The 16494-nt window shown below is 49.6% G+C and overlaps 2 protein-coding genes across 4 annotated transcripts in view; both read right to left on the bottom strand.

Moving 5' to 3' along the window:
* The window catches only part of MTG2 (mitochondrial ribosome-associated GTPase 2), a 34661-nt gene extending 29702 nt beyond the window's left edge, over positions 1–4959 (bottom strand). Inside the window, exon 1 of the mRNA XM_011992420.1 lies at positions 4889–4959. The gene's annotated coding sequence lies outside the window, so the exon portion shown is untranslated. The remainder of the gene's footprint in view (positions 1–4888) is intronic.
* A 2662-nt stretch (positions 4960–7621) lies between these two features.
* The window catches only part of SS18L1 (synovial sarcoma translocation gene on chromosome 18-like 1), a 46165-nt gene continuing 37292 nt past the window's right edge, over positions 7622–16494 (bottom strand). The window contains exons 8-11 of one of the 3 annotated variants that reach the window (XM_011992345.1): positions 14881–15000; positions 13164–13291; positions 8537–8711; positions 7625–7740 (exon numbers count right to left, since the gene is read on the bottom strand). In XM_011992345.1, coding sequence (XP_011847735.1) covers positions 8685–8711; positions 13164–13291; positions 14881–15000 — 275 coding nt within the window. In that variant the 3' untranslated portion in view covers positions 7625–7740; positions 8537–8684. Of the gene's footprint in view, positions 8712–13076; positions 13292–14880; positions 15001–16494 lie in introns of those variants that run through there. The other 2 variants (XM_011992346.1, XM_011992343.1) reach the window with 2 other exon arrangements.

Here is a 16494-nt window from a genome sequence, read left to right as displayed (position 1 = left end):
CAGGCTGGAGTGCAGTGGCGCGATCTCAGCTCACTGCAAGTTCCGCCTCCCAGGTTCACGCCATTCTCCTGCCTCAGCCTCCCGAGTAGCTGGGACTGCAGGCGCCCGCCACCACGAAATACCAGAATTTAAGAGATGCAGCTAAAGCAGTGTTTAGAAGGAAACTTACAGTTCTAATGGTTACCTTGGTAAAGCAGAAAGATCTAAAATCAGTAACCTAAGGCTTCAAATCAAGAAACCAGAAAGAGCAAAGTAAGCATGGAGTAGAAGGAGGAGAATCATATAGAGCAGAAGAAAACAAAGAGACAACAGTAAGACGTAACAGGAAAAAACAGGCTCACTGAAGAGACAAGCTAACACACCTCTAGCTAGCCTGATCCGGAAAACGAGAGCGCACGAATCTCCACTGTCAGAATGTTCGACGGGTTATCAGCACACACCTTACAGACAGCAGAAGGGCAAGAGAATGCTAGGAACTACTTTACGCCAGCAAATTCAGTAACAAATTCAACTTACATGAAATGGACACATTTCTTGAACACGGCAACTTATTAAAGAAACACAAGAATAAACAATCTAAAATAGCCCTGTATCTACTCAAGAAGTTAAATTTGTTATTAAAAAACAATCCCCAAAGGAAAACTCGAGCCCGGCTTGCTTTCCTGGTAAATTCCATGTAACATTCCAGGAAGAAACAATGCCAACCTTACACACTTTTTCGGAAAATAGAGGAAGTGAGATCACTATCCAACTCATCCTATGAGGCTAGCACCAAAACCTGACACTATGAAAAAATAAAGGTATAGACCATACCCCTCATGAACATAGATGCAAATAACTCTTAACAAAATATCACCCAATTGAATCCAGCAGTTCAGAAACGATCACACATCAAGACCTAGTAGGGGTAATCTCAACACAAGGCCACATCAAGCAGTCGAAACTCAGCCCAGGCACTTCTCTGTATCAACAGGTGGTACCACCGTCTCAACACCCACTCACGAGGAGGAAAACAAAACATCTCAGCAAACTGGGAACAGACGGGAACATCTTCGCCCTGATAAGGGCACTACATGGGGCCTATAGCTAATCGCACTTAATGAAGAAAGACTGAACGGTTACCTCCCACGATGGAGAAAAAGGGCCTCCACATGCACCATTCCAATGCAACAATGTCCTTTCACACACTGAAATAAAAGGGAAAAAAAAAGAAAGGAAAAAAGGAAGAAATAAAACTGTCCCTGTTTACAGAAGACAGGACAGAGTTCCATAGAGAATCCCAGGGAAGGCCAGGCGTGGTGGCTCACGCCTGTAATCCCAGCACTTTGGGAGGCCGAGGTGGGCAGAGCATTTGAGATCAGGAGTTCGAGACCAGCCTGGCCAACATGGTGAAACCCCATCTCTACCAAAAATATAAAAATTAGCGGGGTGTGGTGGCGGGCGCCTGTAGTCCCGGCTACTCGGTAGGCTGAGGCATGAGAATCGCTTGAACCTGGGAGGCGGAGGTTGCACTGAGCCAAGATCACGTCACTGCACTCCAGCCTGGGCGACAGAGCGAGACTCCATCTCAAAAAAAAAAAAAAAAAAAAAAGCCCCAGGAAGTCTACAAGAAGACAATAAGGTGACTGAGCAAGATGGCAGGTTATCAGGCTAATATAAAAAAATCAATTGTATTCTTAAATACCAGCTGCAAACAACTGTAAATTAAAATTAAGAAAAAAACCCCATTTATGGCAGTGCCAAATACAAAAAGTACCTGAAAATCATTTAACAATAAACCTTCAAGACCTCTACCTCACTACTTGCAAAATACTGTTCTAAGTATTTTTCAGGGATTAACTCATTCAGTCCTCATAAAACTGTGAAGTCCTTCATCATCCTCATTTTAAAGTTGCGGAAACTGAGGCAGACAGGTGGAGAGACTTAACCCAGAGCTGTCAGATGGGTCAGGGGTGGGGCATAAAAACAGGCCGGGGAAAAATGACTCAGGCTCATCAACACAAGCACAGTCACGGCTCAGCCTGCTGGGACGTTACACCATCCAGCCCGGATATTCTGGAAACCAGACTTCCTGCTGCGGGTGACACGGAACCTGAAGATCAACCGCAGAGAAGGCCGCAAAGCCAACCAGAGACCTGAACTCGGAATCTTGCCTAATTTGCTTCCTCCTGTTTGCCCTTTCAATTTCTCTTTGGAGGTCCGCTGAGTGCTGTGGCTCTCCCTTGCCGGATGAAGAAATCCCACTGTTTCACGCCGCTCTTTGGTGTCTTTATCTTCCTTCCAACAAGGCTGCCCTTGACCTGTCCAGTACAGTCCCCATTGGCCAAATGTGGCCATTTGGCTAACATTAACGAAAATGTAAAAACTCAGTCCCTCAGGCAACATCTAAGTGCTCATGGTCACATCACGAGTGGGTACCATATGGGACAGCACAGATTACAACACTGCCCTCATCACAGAAAGTGTTTTTGAGACAGGAGTCTCACTCTGTCGCCCAGGTTGGAGTACAATGGCATGATCTCACCTCACTGCAACCTTCGCCTCCTGGGTTCAAGCAATTCTCATGCCTCAGCCTCCCAAGAAGCTGGGATTACAGGCACCCATCACCACACCCAGCTAATTTGTGCAGTGGTGTGATCTCAGATCACTGCAACCTCCCCCTCCCGGGTTCAAGGGATTCTCCTGCATCAACCTCCCGAGTAGGTGGGATTACAGCCACGTGCCACTACGCCTGGCTAATTTTTGTATTTTTAGTAGAGACGGGGTTTCACCATGTTGGCCAGGCTGGTCTTGAACTCCTGACCTCAGGTGATCAACCGCCTCGGCCTCCCAAAGTGCTGGGATTACAGGCGTGAGCCACCGCGCCTGGCAATTTTTTTTTTTTTTTTTGAGGCAGAGTTTCGCTCTTGTAGCCCAGGTTGGAGAGCAATGGTGGGATCTCGGTTCACTGTAACCTCCATCTCGTGGGTTCAAGTGATCCACCCGCCTCAGCCTCCCGAGTATCCTCCACCACGCACCCACCACCACACCCAGCTCATTTTGTATTTTTAATAGAGGCAGGGTTTCACCATGTTGGCCAGGCTGGTCTCGAACTCCTGACCTCAGGTGATCCACCTGCCTTGGCCTCCCAAAGTGCTGGGATTACAGGTGTGAGCCACCACGCCCGACCGATATATCCACTTTTAAATGTATTCCTAACAATAATATCCTGCGAGGGGTAATACTGCATGCTGAGCTATCTTCCACTTGCTTTTCCAGACCAGCTTTCTACCCTGCCCTGTGCTGTGTGTCAGGAGCCTGCCCCTTAGGAAAGCCTACTGGGACCTGGCCCCCTACCAGAGACCGGAGGCAGGAACGGGAGGCTGGGACACGGACCTCCTTGCCCACTCAGATTGAGGCTTACACCTCCAGTCCAAGAAGCCCTCCCCAGTGACTCTTCCCTCTCCTGGTACTGCTGTCTTCCCTGATCCTTTGGCGTCCAGGAGTAGAAACTCCACTGACACAGTTCCAGGATAAAGGACCAACCGTCATTTACCTATACTCTCTTTGCAAACGGTCCCTTTATAAACCCTCCTCAAATCCTCCTGTGAGCATGAAAAATGTTTTTTTTTTAAATGTATTTGAGAAAGAGTCTCGCGCTGTTGCCTGGGCTGGAGCACGGTGGTGCAGTCTCGGCTCACTGCAACCTCCACCTCCCTGGTTCAAGCGATTCTCCTGCCTCGGTTTCCCAAGTTGCTGGGATTACAGGCGCCTGCCACCACGCCCGACTACTTTTTTGTATTTTTAGTAGAGATGGGGTTTCACCATGTTGGCCAGGCTGGTCTTGAACTCCTGACCTCATGATCGGCTCGGCTCGGCCTCCCAAAGTGCTGGGATTAAAGGTGTGAGCCACCGCGCTCAGCAGAAACCTCATTCTTGACTTTACATTTTTTATGCCCATCTAAAGCAGTGGAGGCTGAGACTCAGAGAGGTTAAGTCACTTGCCCAAAGTCACACAGTATCCTCTGGCCTCCCTGGCATGTTGCTGATACCTGCATTTTACCGCAGGAATCTTCCCACTGAGGTTCGCGTACACATAGACTTCCCAAGGGACTAAAGCCAGGATAATTTCAAAGGAATCCATTTTCTCAAGTTTTGCTACGTTCTCTCTGCTAAAACAGAACTGCCTGAGGACGAACTTGCGTTTAAAACAATATGAGTTATCCTTTCCTATTTTTTTTAAATGGGTCCACCCCTTTACAAAAGAAAGGTATTTCTCCAGCGACATTGCCCAACAACTCCTCTGATTCCCATCCACAGGTCTGCGTGAACGCCATTCCTCCGTATCTGCAGCTACGAGAACGTAAACGGGAACAGAACGGATAACCGGCTCTCACAGGGCAAAAGCCACCCACGGACAGTGAACTATCTGGCAATGCGTCTCCTTGAGGAGCGTTTACAATACAAAACTTTATTTTTATCATCCAAATGTGCATATATTTATGTTGTTTTGTACAACTGTACACTACCAATAATCACTTTAAAATTCCAGAAGAAAATGTTTAATACTTACAGCCGTAAGTATTAGGCAAATACTTAGGCAAATTCCTAAACAACTTGACTCGGAACTCACACGCGGCACCCATCCCTGTGACAGAGAAGCACGCGGGTGGCTGACAGGACTTCCGACCCCCAAACGCGGCTCTGCGGAGAGAGTGGGGCAGGACTGGGGAGCAAGGCGCCGCTCCCCACCGCGGTTCGCAGCCCGGCAGCCCTCCAGGCCTCTCAGCTCCTGGGCCGGGGCCTCTCCCGCTCCCAGCGGCCCCGTACCCCGCGGTAAGCCGAGGCCCCTCCTCGCACCCGGGCCGCGACCACCCCCGGGGACCAAGCTCCCCGCTCCCGCACTCACCGGCTCGGGAGAGCACGTCACTTCCGGGGCGTCGCAAGCGGCCGACCACTTCCGGGGCCTCTCGGCTTGGGCAGCCCCAAGGCCTGCCTAGTGCGCAGGTGCAGAAGATACGCCGGCGGAACCGAGGAGGGACCTCGTCCCTAGGAGCGGGAGCAGGAGGAACAGCGGGAAGGCTGCGGAGCGCTCAGCTGCACCCGCGCTTTTCGCCGGCGCCCTCGCTGCCCGAACACAAGGACAGCCGCCCCGCCCGTTCCACCCGGTGTCCAGGGACCCCCAGCTCCTCCGACCCCTCCGGCGTTTGCGGAGCCTCCCAGGTCTGATGAGGACACCGCCCTTGCCCGAGGAGGCTACTGGGCAACGCAGAGCAGGCAGTGGGGACCGCAGGGCAGCCCCAGGACGCCGTCCCCACCGCCCTGTCCCTGGCTCCGCCTTCCCGCCGCGGGGAATGCGGCGCGGACGCACGGGGACTGCCCAGGAGCCGAGGTGACAATCTACCGGGTCTTGGTAGTAAGTATTTGCAAAACAAATCACACCAAAATCCCATTAACTTCATGAAAACCCACTTTATAGGATGATTTTTGAAGAACCAGTTTATTAAGAGATTACACTAAAAGCATGAACAATTTATACGTCAATCTCCGGCTGAAAAAAAAAATTAACCGATAAGGATGTTTTTTAAATGTACTGTACTCACAAATAACAAGACAAATTTGACCTGTTCAATAAATAGAAATGAAGTGGCTAAAAATTTTTAAATGGAAAACAGTCTTCTTTGTACAGTTTTGAAGGGATGCCCCCTATTCAAGCCTATACGTAGAAAAACTCCGACAAAATCAGAGGTTTACTTAAGACTCCAACCATATGAGTGTATTAAGGTTTCTTTTCAGATCTTAGGAGATCTTGTCCACCTTAATCCCATTCATAAAGACTCCTGGCATGAGTTCTGATGTACTGTTTTAATATGCTAAGTACTGTCGATTCAACAACAAACCCTAATGGCTGATGAGCTTTTGCATACCAATATGAATTTGTCAGCCCTTCTGAAAATTGTGGTCATCATTTTTCAAATTCACAATTTGCTGGATGTCAGGGAACAAGAAGAAGAATGAGCGTCAATTTTCACATCTTCCTTTGCTTCTCCACTGGCCTTCCGTGGAAGTAGTCAGAAAAAAACAAAGCACCATCAACCACACTTCACAAACAATTCATGTTAGCCTAAGCTTTTCTCAACATTCATAGGACAGAAGATAGAATAAGTTAATGAGAAGAAATTGCTGGCATCACTTTCCATCACAATATTACATAAAAATGGACAACACATTAAATAAACATTCTGTTATTAATCATTAAATATATTAACACCAAAAATCATGTATAAATTAGGAAATAAATGTACAAACTATTTTGCAAAGTGCTTTTTAAAATATATACACAACATTCAAGATATTCTTAATGTAAGACATTTCAGATTGAAGTTTTGGGATAAGTGTCCTTTTCTTTCAGAAAGTATTATTAATACAGCACTTAAAAAAACACACACACACACATAAAAGGCATATTCCCAGATTGGCAAGGAATAAAAATAAACTATTTTCACAGTTATCTAAAATGTTTAGCATTTTCAGTGGGAAATTTTAGTCCCCGATTGAGTTTGCAAATTAGTTCTATGAAAATCGACAGGAAAAGAACAAAATCAAGGGAGATGACTCCCTAACTGAAATTGCTAATACTTTTGTCAATTAGCAATTAACTCTCATTTCAGTAATTTAATATGAACATATACATTTATTTTTAAGCCCTTACCAGTGTTAAGGGTTCTAAAAACCCTTACGCCTACAGAATAAACACTTCTATCCCCATTTGTGTGTGACATCTGTCCCGTAGAGGAGGGGAGAATGTCCTAGAACAGGACTGGTATTCAACACAGGCAAGTCCTTTAATCTGTGCCTCAGTTCTTCATCTCTAACATGGGAACTGTTACTCCAGATTTCCTCATAGGGGCTGTCAGGATTAATTCAGGCAAAACACATAAGTGACTTGTAAATTCTAAAGCAACTCTGGATAATTACTTTTAACTTTGTGTGTGTGTGTGTGTGTGTGTGTGTGTGTGTGTGTGTTTTGAGACAGAGTTGCACTCTTGTCGCCCAGGCTGGAGTGCAATGGCGCAATCTTGGCTCACTGCAACCTCCGCCTCCCAGGTTCAAGCCATTTCTGCTGCCTCAGGTTCCCGAGTAACTGGGATTACAGGCATGCGCCACCACGCCTGGCTAATTTTGTATTTTTAGTAGGGACGGGGTTTCTCCATGTTGGTCAGGCTGGTCTTGAACTCCCAACCTCAGGTGATCTGCCTGCTTCAGCCTCTCAAAGTGCTGGGATTACAGGTGTGAGCCACTGTGCCCGGCCAAGAATTTTAACTTTTAAAACAAAACATCAACTGAAGAGAAATATCGTTATTAGTAGGCCTCATATATCAAGCATTGGATATCTTTTGTATTTTCTTGGTAGTTCTTGGAAATTCATCAGCATTTATCCAAAGATTTTTTTAAAAGGATTAATGGCAAATATGAATATTATTATTCCACGTAAAGGTTGATCAAAAGTCCATGCTACTTATTAATGGAAATGTGGGATTTTTTTTTTCCTTTGACCATACTTTTGCAAGTGTGCTGTCTTTAATGTTCACACAGAATTTAAATGGGATTTAATGTCCTAGAAATGTAAAAATTACTCAAGTTTCTCTATAAAAAACCTTTACTTTTCATTAGAAAGAACACAGTAATGTTAGTGGATGTGACTTTCAGACATCCCTAAAAGAAAAGAAATGCTTGCTTGGAGATCTGAGCAAGTAGGTCCTGGAAGAAATAATATAAAATAAACAACTTGCCAACTGTTTGGAAAATTTGATTTGAATATTTTAAATTACCTATCAACTTAGAATCGGGCGTATTAACTATTCCAATCCCAGAAATGACCATCAGCTAAACAAGGGTCAGAGCCAGAGTAACCCAGAGAGCTGCCTCTTTCCTTCAGCAATACCGCCGGCCCTGGGTTAGGCAATTTGTCCACGGCCCTTAGGGATTCATATTTATCTGGAATACAGTCACTGATCCCTGTTTACTTTTTAATTCAAAACTATGTACCTTTTTGGATAAACGGAATTGGCGAGAGACAGGCAATGAGCAAGCTCTGGAGGTGGCCATCTGTGGCCTCTCCCGTGGGAGGTGCTTGTCCTTTTCGTTATGTAACAGAAACTGGCCCAACACACAGAAGATGCCCTCCCACCCACCCCATCGAGGCACAGGAAGAGGCTGCCCTCCAGGGGCTGTATGTGTGTCCAGCTGTGGTGTAGCCAGTTAAAGAGAAGTTGACAACCCACACGACAACACTGCATGGGGAGGGAAATGAGACCTAAGGTCTGCTGACGGGAACAGGTGGACTGTGGTGTCCTCAAGATCTGTCCCGCCCCTGGGTACAGAATGCTCTGATGACAAAATGACCCCCAAAGCTAGCTAGAAACATTGAGAAGGGGGCAGGGGGACAAAAAACGGATACCTCTCCATGTACCGACATACAATACTATACACAGCACCAAAAGTATCACACCACCAAGCGCTGTCTTGCGCCAGGGGTGCGCGCTCGGCGTCATACCCAGCATGAAATGAGCACGCTTCACATGCAGACGTGGCACTGGGCGAAAGGGTAACCAACATGTCACAGTTCACCAGAGCTGCCGCCAGCCCATCCGGCCCCTGGATGAACACGCTACCACAAGGGCTCCAGCCAGAACGTGTGTCCCTCACTGCTGGTAATTTCCATACTGGCCCTAAAAGAGATCAAGACACAGATTACACCCCTATAGTCACGAGTAAAAGGAAGACAGACGTCCACCCCAGCCAGGACAGGGGGTAGGAGGGACAATGGCAAGCAAACCACCTCTGCCCACATCTCAGGCGGGCAGCGAACGGCTTTCCAGAAGCCACCGGCCAAGCCTGGGGCTAACAACGTAGAGAGGGCCAAAGGTTCATTCGTTCAGTCACACACTGGCATCGCTGCGGCTGGGCCTGTGCCAGGCCTGGCATCAGAGCCTTACGCTGGGCCTGCTATGCAGGAAGGCTCTCCTCCAAGTTGGCCCCCTGGGAGCTGATGCAAACACCATCTGTCCCCCAGCCCGCTAAAGTAAGTAAATGGGAGCGGGGACGACCAGGGTAATGCGTTTCAATCTATAAAAAAATCTGAAGACCCAGCCTGGGCAACATGGCCAGAATCCATCTCTACAAAAATCCAAAACTTAGCCGGGTGTGGTGGCGTGTGCCAATAGTCCCAGCTACTTGAAGGGTGAGGTGGGAGGATGGCTTGAGCCCAGGAGGTCAAGGCTGCAGTGAGCCATGATTATGCCACCGCACTCTAGTCTGGGTGAGACACTATTTCCAAAAAAAAAAAAAATCTGAATTTGGAGGCTGAGGTAGGAGGACTGCTTGAGCCCAGGAGTTTGAGACCAGCCTGGGCAGCACAGCAAGACACCATCTGTACCAAAAAATGGAAAAAAGTAGCCTCAGCCAGGCGCAGTGGCTCATGCCTGCAATCCCCGCACTTTGGGAGGCCAAGGTGGGCGGATTACTTGAGGTCAGGAGTTCAGGACAAGCCTGGCCAACACAGTGAAACCCCGTCTCTACTAAAAATACAAAAAAAAATTAGCCAGGTGGTAGTGGCACGTGCCTGTAATCCCAGCTACTTGGGAGGCTGAGGCAGGAGAATCACTCGAGCCTGAGAGGTGGAGGATGCAGTGAACTGAGATCATGCCACTGTGTTCCAGCCTGGTGACAGAGTGAGACCCTGTCTTAAAAAAAAAAAAAAGAGGCCAGGCATGGTGGCTCATACCTGTAATCCCAGCACTTTGGGAGGCTGAGGTGGGAGGATCACCTGAGGTCAGGAACTCGAGACCAGCCTGGCCAACATGGCAAAACCCCGTCTCTACTAAAAATACAAAAATTAGCTGGGTGTGGTGGCACGTGCTTGTAATCCCAGCTACTCAGGAGGCTGAGGCAGGAGAATCGCTAGAACCCGGGAGGCGGAGGCTGCAGTGAGCGAGATCGCACCACTGCACTCCAGCCTGGACAACAGAGCGAGACTCCGTCTCAAAGAACAACAACAACAACAGACGAAAACAACAGCATGAAGAGAGAACTAGAGAGCCCATGCCCACAAGGCCACAAGACAGAGAATTCCTTGAGCAGCGAAACGGAGCATCGGATCTGTGGTAAAAGCCGCTCGGGTGACTGCCACAGAGGAAGACAACGATCATTGCATGCCTGAGTCTCCCTGTGCCCCCAGCTAGTTAATGATCAGATTTCCTGAGTGCCTGCAGCAAGGAAGTCGGGGAGGGAGGAAAGCTGTTCCCGCCTGACCAAGAATCCAGTCCACATAACGTTCCTGGTGAACACAGCCTGTCACGTTTTCATTCCCAGAGCCGCCTGTGATGGTCCTAGTTAGCAGGAGTCCGTTCTGATGTCTTTCTGCCCCTGCACCATTGGGTAAGATGGAAAGCCTCAAAGCCAGAGCTGCTCAGCTGAAGGCATGGCAGCCCTTGAGCCCTGTAAAACCACGGGCAGCCCCAACGCCTCAGCACTTCAGTGTTTTTTTTTTTTTTTTGAGACGGGAGTTTCGCTCTTGTTGCCCAGGCTGGAGTGCAATGGCGCGATCTCGTCTGTCTCCGTCCGCTCCCGCCCACCTCGGCTTCCCAAAATGCTGGGATTATAGGCGTGAGCCACTGTGCCTGGCCACCTCAGCACATTTTTAAGTGTAGCCCAGTGGTTCTCAAATGAAGACAATTTTGCCCTGGGGGGCATCTGGCAATGTCTGGAGCCATTTTAAATTGTCAGACTGGGCAACGGGGGTGCTACTGGCATCGTGGGTGGAGGCCAGGGGTGCTGCAAACATAACACCGTGTGCACAACGGCCCCTAGGAGACGCCCAACGCCGGCAGTGCTGTGCCAAAACGCCATGGCCAGTTACACTTGATTCTGACTAAAGACTATGTTATGTTAATATTCTGCAGTTAGATGGACACATTTCCCCCTAAATGTGGAATTCTCTGTCTTCTCCATTGCTTTGTGTCTTGTCTTTTCTTTGTTTTGAGATGGAGTCTCGCTCTGTCACCCAGGCGGGAGTGCAGTGGCGTGATCTCAGCTCACCTCTGCCTTCCCGGTTCAAGTGATTCTCCCACCTCAGCTTCCCGAGTAGCTGGGCTTACAGGCACCCTGCTAATTTTTGTATTTTTAGCAGAGATGGGGTTTTACCATGCTGGCCAGGCTGGTCTCGAACTCCTGACTGCAGGTGATCTACCAGCCTCAGCTTCCCAAAGTGCTGGGATTACAGGTGTAAGCCACCATACCTGGCCTTTCTTTTTCGTTTTTTTAAGACAAAGTCTTGCTCTCTATAGTCCAGGCTGGAGTGTAATGGTGCAGTCACGGCTCACTACAGCCTCGACCTCCTGGGCTCAAGGGATCCTCCTGCCTCAGCTTTCCAAGTAGCTGGGATTACAGGTATGCACCACCATGCCCGACTACTTTTTTTATTTTTTGTAGAGACAGGTCTCGCTATGTTGCCCAGGCTGGTCTCAAACTCCTGGGCTCTAGCAATCCTCCTGCCTTGGCCTCCCAAAGTGCTGGAATTACAGGTATGGGCCACCACAACCAGTCACGGTCCTTTCATAGGTAGGCATAAAGTTGTATGTCCTCTGGTTCAGTCTTATAATTAAGTTAGGACATTCACTTATTTCACAAAATCCAAATAAGTTATTTTCAGGACTGTATGAAGGAGGTATAGTGTCTCGTCAGAATCATTAATTCTAATTTGGATGCAGACTGCTGTCCTTGCAGACCCCAGCATGACGCTCCTGTGCAAGCCTAGAGGGCCAAGCTGGGGCCTGCTCCCCGCTGACCGGCGCCCAGCACACATTGGGGAGAGGCGGCCCCTGGCGTCGGCTGCAGTGGCCTCACGGTGTCCTGAGAGCACACCAGGAGCACTCCTAACGTCTGTGTAAATGCCTCATCGGCGTGCCCTTCCCAGGCATGACCTTCTGAGTACTGTGCCCTGGTAGGGGGCCTGTGTTACATGATCTTTAGGCTTCTCTACATCTACCTGGTGACCCTTTGCCCTCTTGAGGGAGGAGGACAAGAAGCATTTAAAAAATAGTATTTGGCCTCTTACCTACCCAGTTCCCTGAGAAAACCACCTTGATCGACGCAGTGCTTTGAAATTTCACTAGCGGTGTAAAGTGTCCCTAACACCTCTGGCCAGCTCAGAGTCACCAACACAGAGCCACTTCCTGCTAAGGACTCTCTCAAAGGAGGCTCCAAAAAATGTCCAAGACCATTCTCCTTCGTATGCCCCGTGCTCCAGCCACCGAGCCTCCTTCGGGCTGCCTTCACTGGGACAAACCTCCCGGTGCCTCAGGACCTTGGCACGCCCTCTTCCTGTGCCTGGCTCATTCTCCTCTAGGAGGCCCTCGCTCCTGCAGTGCTCCCGCCACACAGACCCTGTCCTCCTCCAGGGGCCCCATCCCACTCACAGGGAAGGCGATGCCTGCTTTATGGAGGCCCCCACGCCCACCTGTCCCTGTCACCTCCCGCCAAGCCGGCCTCCTCACTGTCCCAAGAGCTCCCGCTCTTCCATCTTCCAAGCTGCTCTTTCCTCAGCTCCTTCAAAGCCCTGCTCGCTGTTCCTGGGCAGAAAGGGCTACCCCTCCCTGGGCTGAGCCTGGGACTGCCACTCCCCACTGTGTCTTCGTCCTGGAATTGTCCACAGGGGCCAAATGCAGCCGCCTGTGCCCCCACCTGGAAGGCGGGCTCCACTTGGGGCCCCCCACTCTGATCTCAGCACCGTCTGGCCTGTGGAACAACCTTATGTCTCCGTAGCGAGATAATAAGCTCTGAAAGCGCAGGGTTCGTGGCACGGCCACACACCAAGCACCCAGCAGAGACCAGACACGTGCCCAGTACGCGACAAACACTGGCAGAGTGAACGAATGTGAGAACCAGGCATGCAGATCTAACGGTGAGCTCAGGGTATGAAAAGCCAGCTGGATGACTGAGGTGAGTATATACACAGAGGTAATTCTGAAAAACCTTACAGGCTCAGAGACTTAACATTCTGGAAGGAACCCTGGAAGCCAGTTAGTTCCAGCTCATTATTCCTCATGGCCATAAGAGAAATCTTCATTATGTCTCGACAGGCGCGGTGGATGGGCACATCTGGAAACATCCAGAAAGCTTGCCTGTTCATAGCCGTAGGGCCGCTGCTGCTGGGCAGACGGCGCTGTCTGCGGTGCTCGGTAGCTTCCGTACTGCTGGCCTTGGCCTTGCTGGTAGCTGGGGTACTGTGACGGGGCTCCCTGGGCAGGCCCTGAGAAAATACCAGGAACTGTGAGGCCAAAACGGGCGCATCTTTATTTTTTTTCTTAACTTAAAAATTTTCTAAAAACTTCTTCCTCTTTTCCTTAAAAAATTCCTGTCTCAATGCATCAGCCTTCTGTCAATCTCCAGAACGCCTGGCACCTGCACGTGCTCCTCGTTAACTCTGAACAGCGAGAGCACCACACAACCGACTCCCTAGCCCCTCCAGTCCTGTGAGGTCCCAGGACAGTGCCCCAGGCCCCCACCAGCATGGGGAGGGCTGATGGGCTCTCTCCATCTCCCCCGAGCTGCTGCTACCTGAGGGCAGGAGAGCCCTCCAGAACCCACTGGCACCAGTCACACTGGCTGCTGTAACTTGTAACTTAACGATCACAGGAGCTGCTGGAAACCTGCAGGCAGGTGAGACAGGGGCATCGTCTCTAGGAAGCCTAAGTCAAAGGCTCCAGAAAGAACTGATACGATAGAGGCTTTTTTTTTTTTTTTTTTTTTTTTTTTAAAGACACACCCAGGCCAGGCTGGAGTGCAGTGGCGTGATCTTGACTCACCGCAACCTCCACCTCCCAGGCTCAAGCAATTCTCCTGCCTCAGCCTCCCAAGTAGCTGAGACCACAGGAGTGTGCCACCATGCCCTGCTAATTTTTGTATTTTTTGTAGAGATGATCTCACTATGTCACCCAGGCTGGTCTCGAACTCCTGGGTTCAAGCAATCCTCCTGCCTCAGCCTCCCAGAGTGCTGGGATTACAGACATGAGCCACCACACTGAGCCTCAAGTAATATTTTATTTTTATTTTTTGAGGAGTCGTCTCACTCTGTCACCTAGGCCGAAGTGCAGTGGTGTGATCTCGGCTCACTGTGACCTCTACCTCCTGGTTCAAGCAATTCTCCTGTCTCATCTCCTGAGTAGCTGGGACTACAGGCCCCCACCACCACGCCCAGCTAATTTTTGTATTTTTAGTAGAGACGAGGTTTCACCATATTGGTCAGGCTGGTCTTGAACTCCTGACCTCAGGTCATCCAAGCACCTCGGCCTCCCAAAGCGCTGGGATTACAGGCGTGAGCCACCGTGCCCAGCCTCCTCAAGTGATTTTTATACTATTTATTGTAATGGCTGTAAAGGGCTGAACAAGCACAGCAGAATCAGGCATGAGCCTCATAAGAAACCGTGTGTGTGTAGCTCATCCTGAGAACTGGGATTTTGCTCCAACAAAAGACCTGGGGCAGCCCAGAACTTATTTGTCAGAAGTTTCCTGGGTCATTCTAAGCTGCAGTGAAGGCTGAGACCCACAGGCTTTGACCTGCTCTGTCAAAGAGGTCGAAGCTGGGCATGAGGCGTGCAGGTGGCAGACAGACGGGACACTGGCAACCGTCACAGGCCACGTGGGCAATGAATTTATGTTCAAGTTAAAATAAGATGTTTCAGGTCTACATGCATGTATGTTTCCAACTTTTCTGGAAACCCAGAAGTATCCAAAATAAGTTTATGACACTTCTGCCTGCACACCAGGGTCACCATGCACGTACCCATGTGCAGCAGGGGTGGGCGCTGGGGGGCCCCGAGGAACGTGCTCCCCTCTTACCGTAGCCCTGCTGCTGCCCGGGGTAGCTCTGCTGGCTGGGGTACTGCTGCTGGGAGTAGGTCTGCTGCTGCGCGGCGCCCTGCTGGTACCCAGCCTGCTGCTGGCTGTACTGGGAGTTTCCTGGAGGAGGAGACACGGAAATGACTTTCCACCTGGGCTAAGGGGGCTCATTCTGAGGCCCACTCATGACACGGTAGCTTTGGAATCCCAACACCAAATCCATTGCTTCGGCATGTTTATTTTTTCACGTTTCAAATACTATATTACATCTTTTCTGGTTTTGTTTTTTTTTTGAGATGGAGTCTCGCTCTGTCGCCCAGGCTGGAGTGCAGTGGTGCGATCCCGGCTCACTGCAAGCTCTGCCACCCGGGTTCACGCCATTCTCCTGCCTCAGCCTCCCGAGTCGCTGGGACTACAGGCGCCGCCACCACGCCCGGCTAATTTTTTTGTATTTTTAGTAGAGACAGGGTTTCACCGTGTTAGCCAGGATGGTCTCGATCTCCTGACCTCGTGATCTGCTCGCCTCGGCCTCCCAAAGTGCTGGGATTACTGAGCCACCGTGCCCGGCCCATTTTTCTTATCTTATAGAAATACAAATGGAAAGCTAAGAAACAAAACGGCTAATACAACGACTAAGACAGAGATGAACGCCAGTGCCGCAGGTCAAACTGCTCCCCAGAGAGATGCTGAAGTCCTAACTCAAGTACCTGTGAACGGGACCTTATTTGGACGTAAGGTCTCTGCACATACAATTTTTTTTTTCTTTTTTTTTTTCAGAGACAGGGCCTCCCTCTGGCACCCAGGCTGGAGTGCAGTGGTGCAATCAGAGCTCACTGCAGCCTCCATCTCCCTGGCTCAAGTGTTCCGCTCACTTCAGTCTCCCCAACAGCTAGGACTACAGTGTGTGCCAGTGTGCCCAGATAACCTTTCTTTTTTTGAGACGGAGTCTCGCTCGGTCGCCCAGGCTGGAGTGCAGTGGCGCGATCTCGGCTCAGTGCAAGCTCCGCCTCCCGGGTTCGCGCCATTCTCCTGCCGCAGGCTCCCACGTAGCTGAGACTACAGGCCCCCACCACCACACCCACAATGCCTCGCCACAATGCCAGGCTAATTTTTTGTATTTTTAGTAGAGATAGGGTTTCACCGTGTTAGCCGGGATGGTCTCGATCTCCTGACCTTGTGATCTGCCCGCCTGGGCCTCCCAAAGTGCTGGGATTACAGGCATAAATCACCATGCTCCATGCAAAGAATTCATTTTTCTACTTCACTTTTCTGGTTGGAAATAACTTTCCTTTTTTAGAAGCTGTAAAATGTAAGTATTTTAAAACTGCAATCTAGTATTTTTTTAAATAACAGCTTTATTGAGATAATGCACATTGGAATGGCTTAAAAACCTATCAGGGTAATTCAATCTGTAGTTAGATGGGATGACAAAACTAACACATGCTCTTATTCCAGGCTGAACTCCTCCTAACGCGAGAGCTTTGGAAAAACCTACTTGAGCCTTTCCAGTTATTCTCTTTTTTTTTTTTTTGAGACGGAGTCTCGCTCTGTCGCCCAGGCTGGAGTGCAGTGGCTGGATCTCAGCTCACTGCAAGCTCTGCCTCCCGGGTTCAC

The sequence above is a fragment of the Mandrillus leucophaeus genome, unplaced genomic scaffold (genome assembly GCF_000951045.1).
Source record: "Mandrillus leucophaeus isolate KB7577 unplaced genomic scaffold, Mleu.le_1.0 Scaffold41, whole genome shotgun sequence".
Lineage (NCBI taxonomy): Eukaryota > Metazoa > Chordata > Mammalia > Primates > Cercopithecidae > Mandrillus > Mandrillus leucophaeus.
This window is presented reverse-complemented; position numbering and strand designations above follow the sequence as displayed.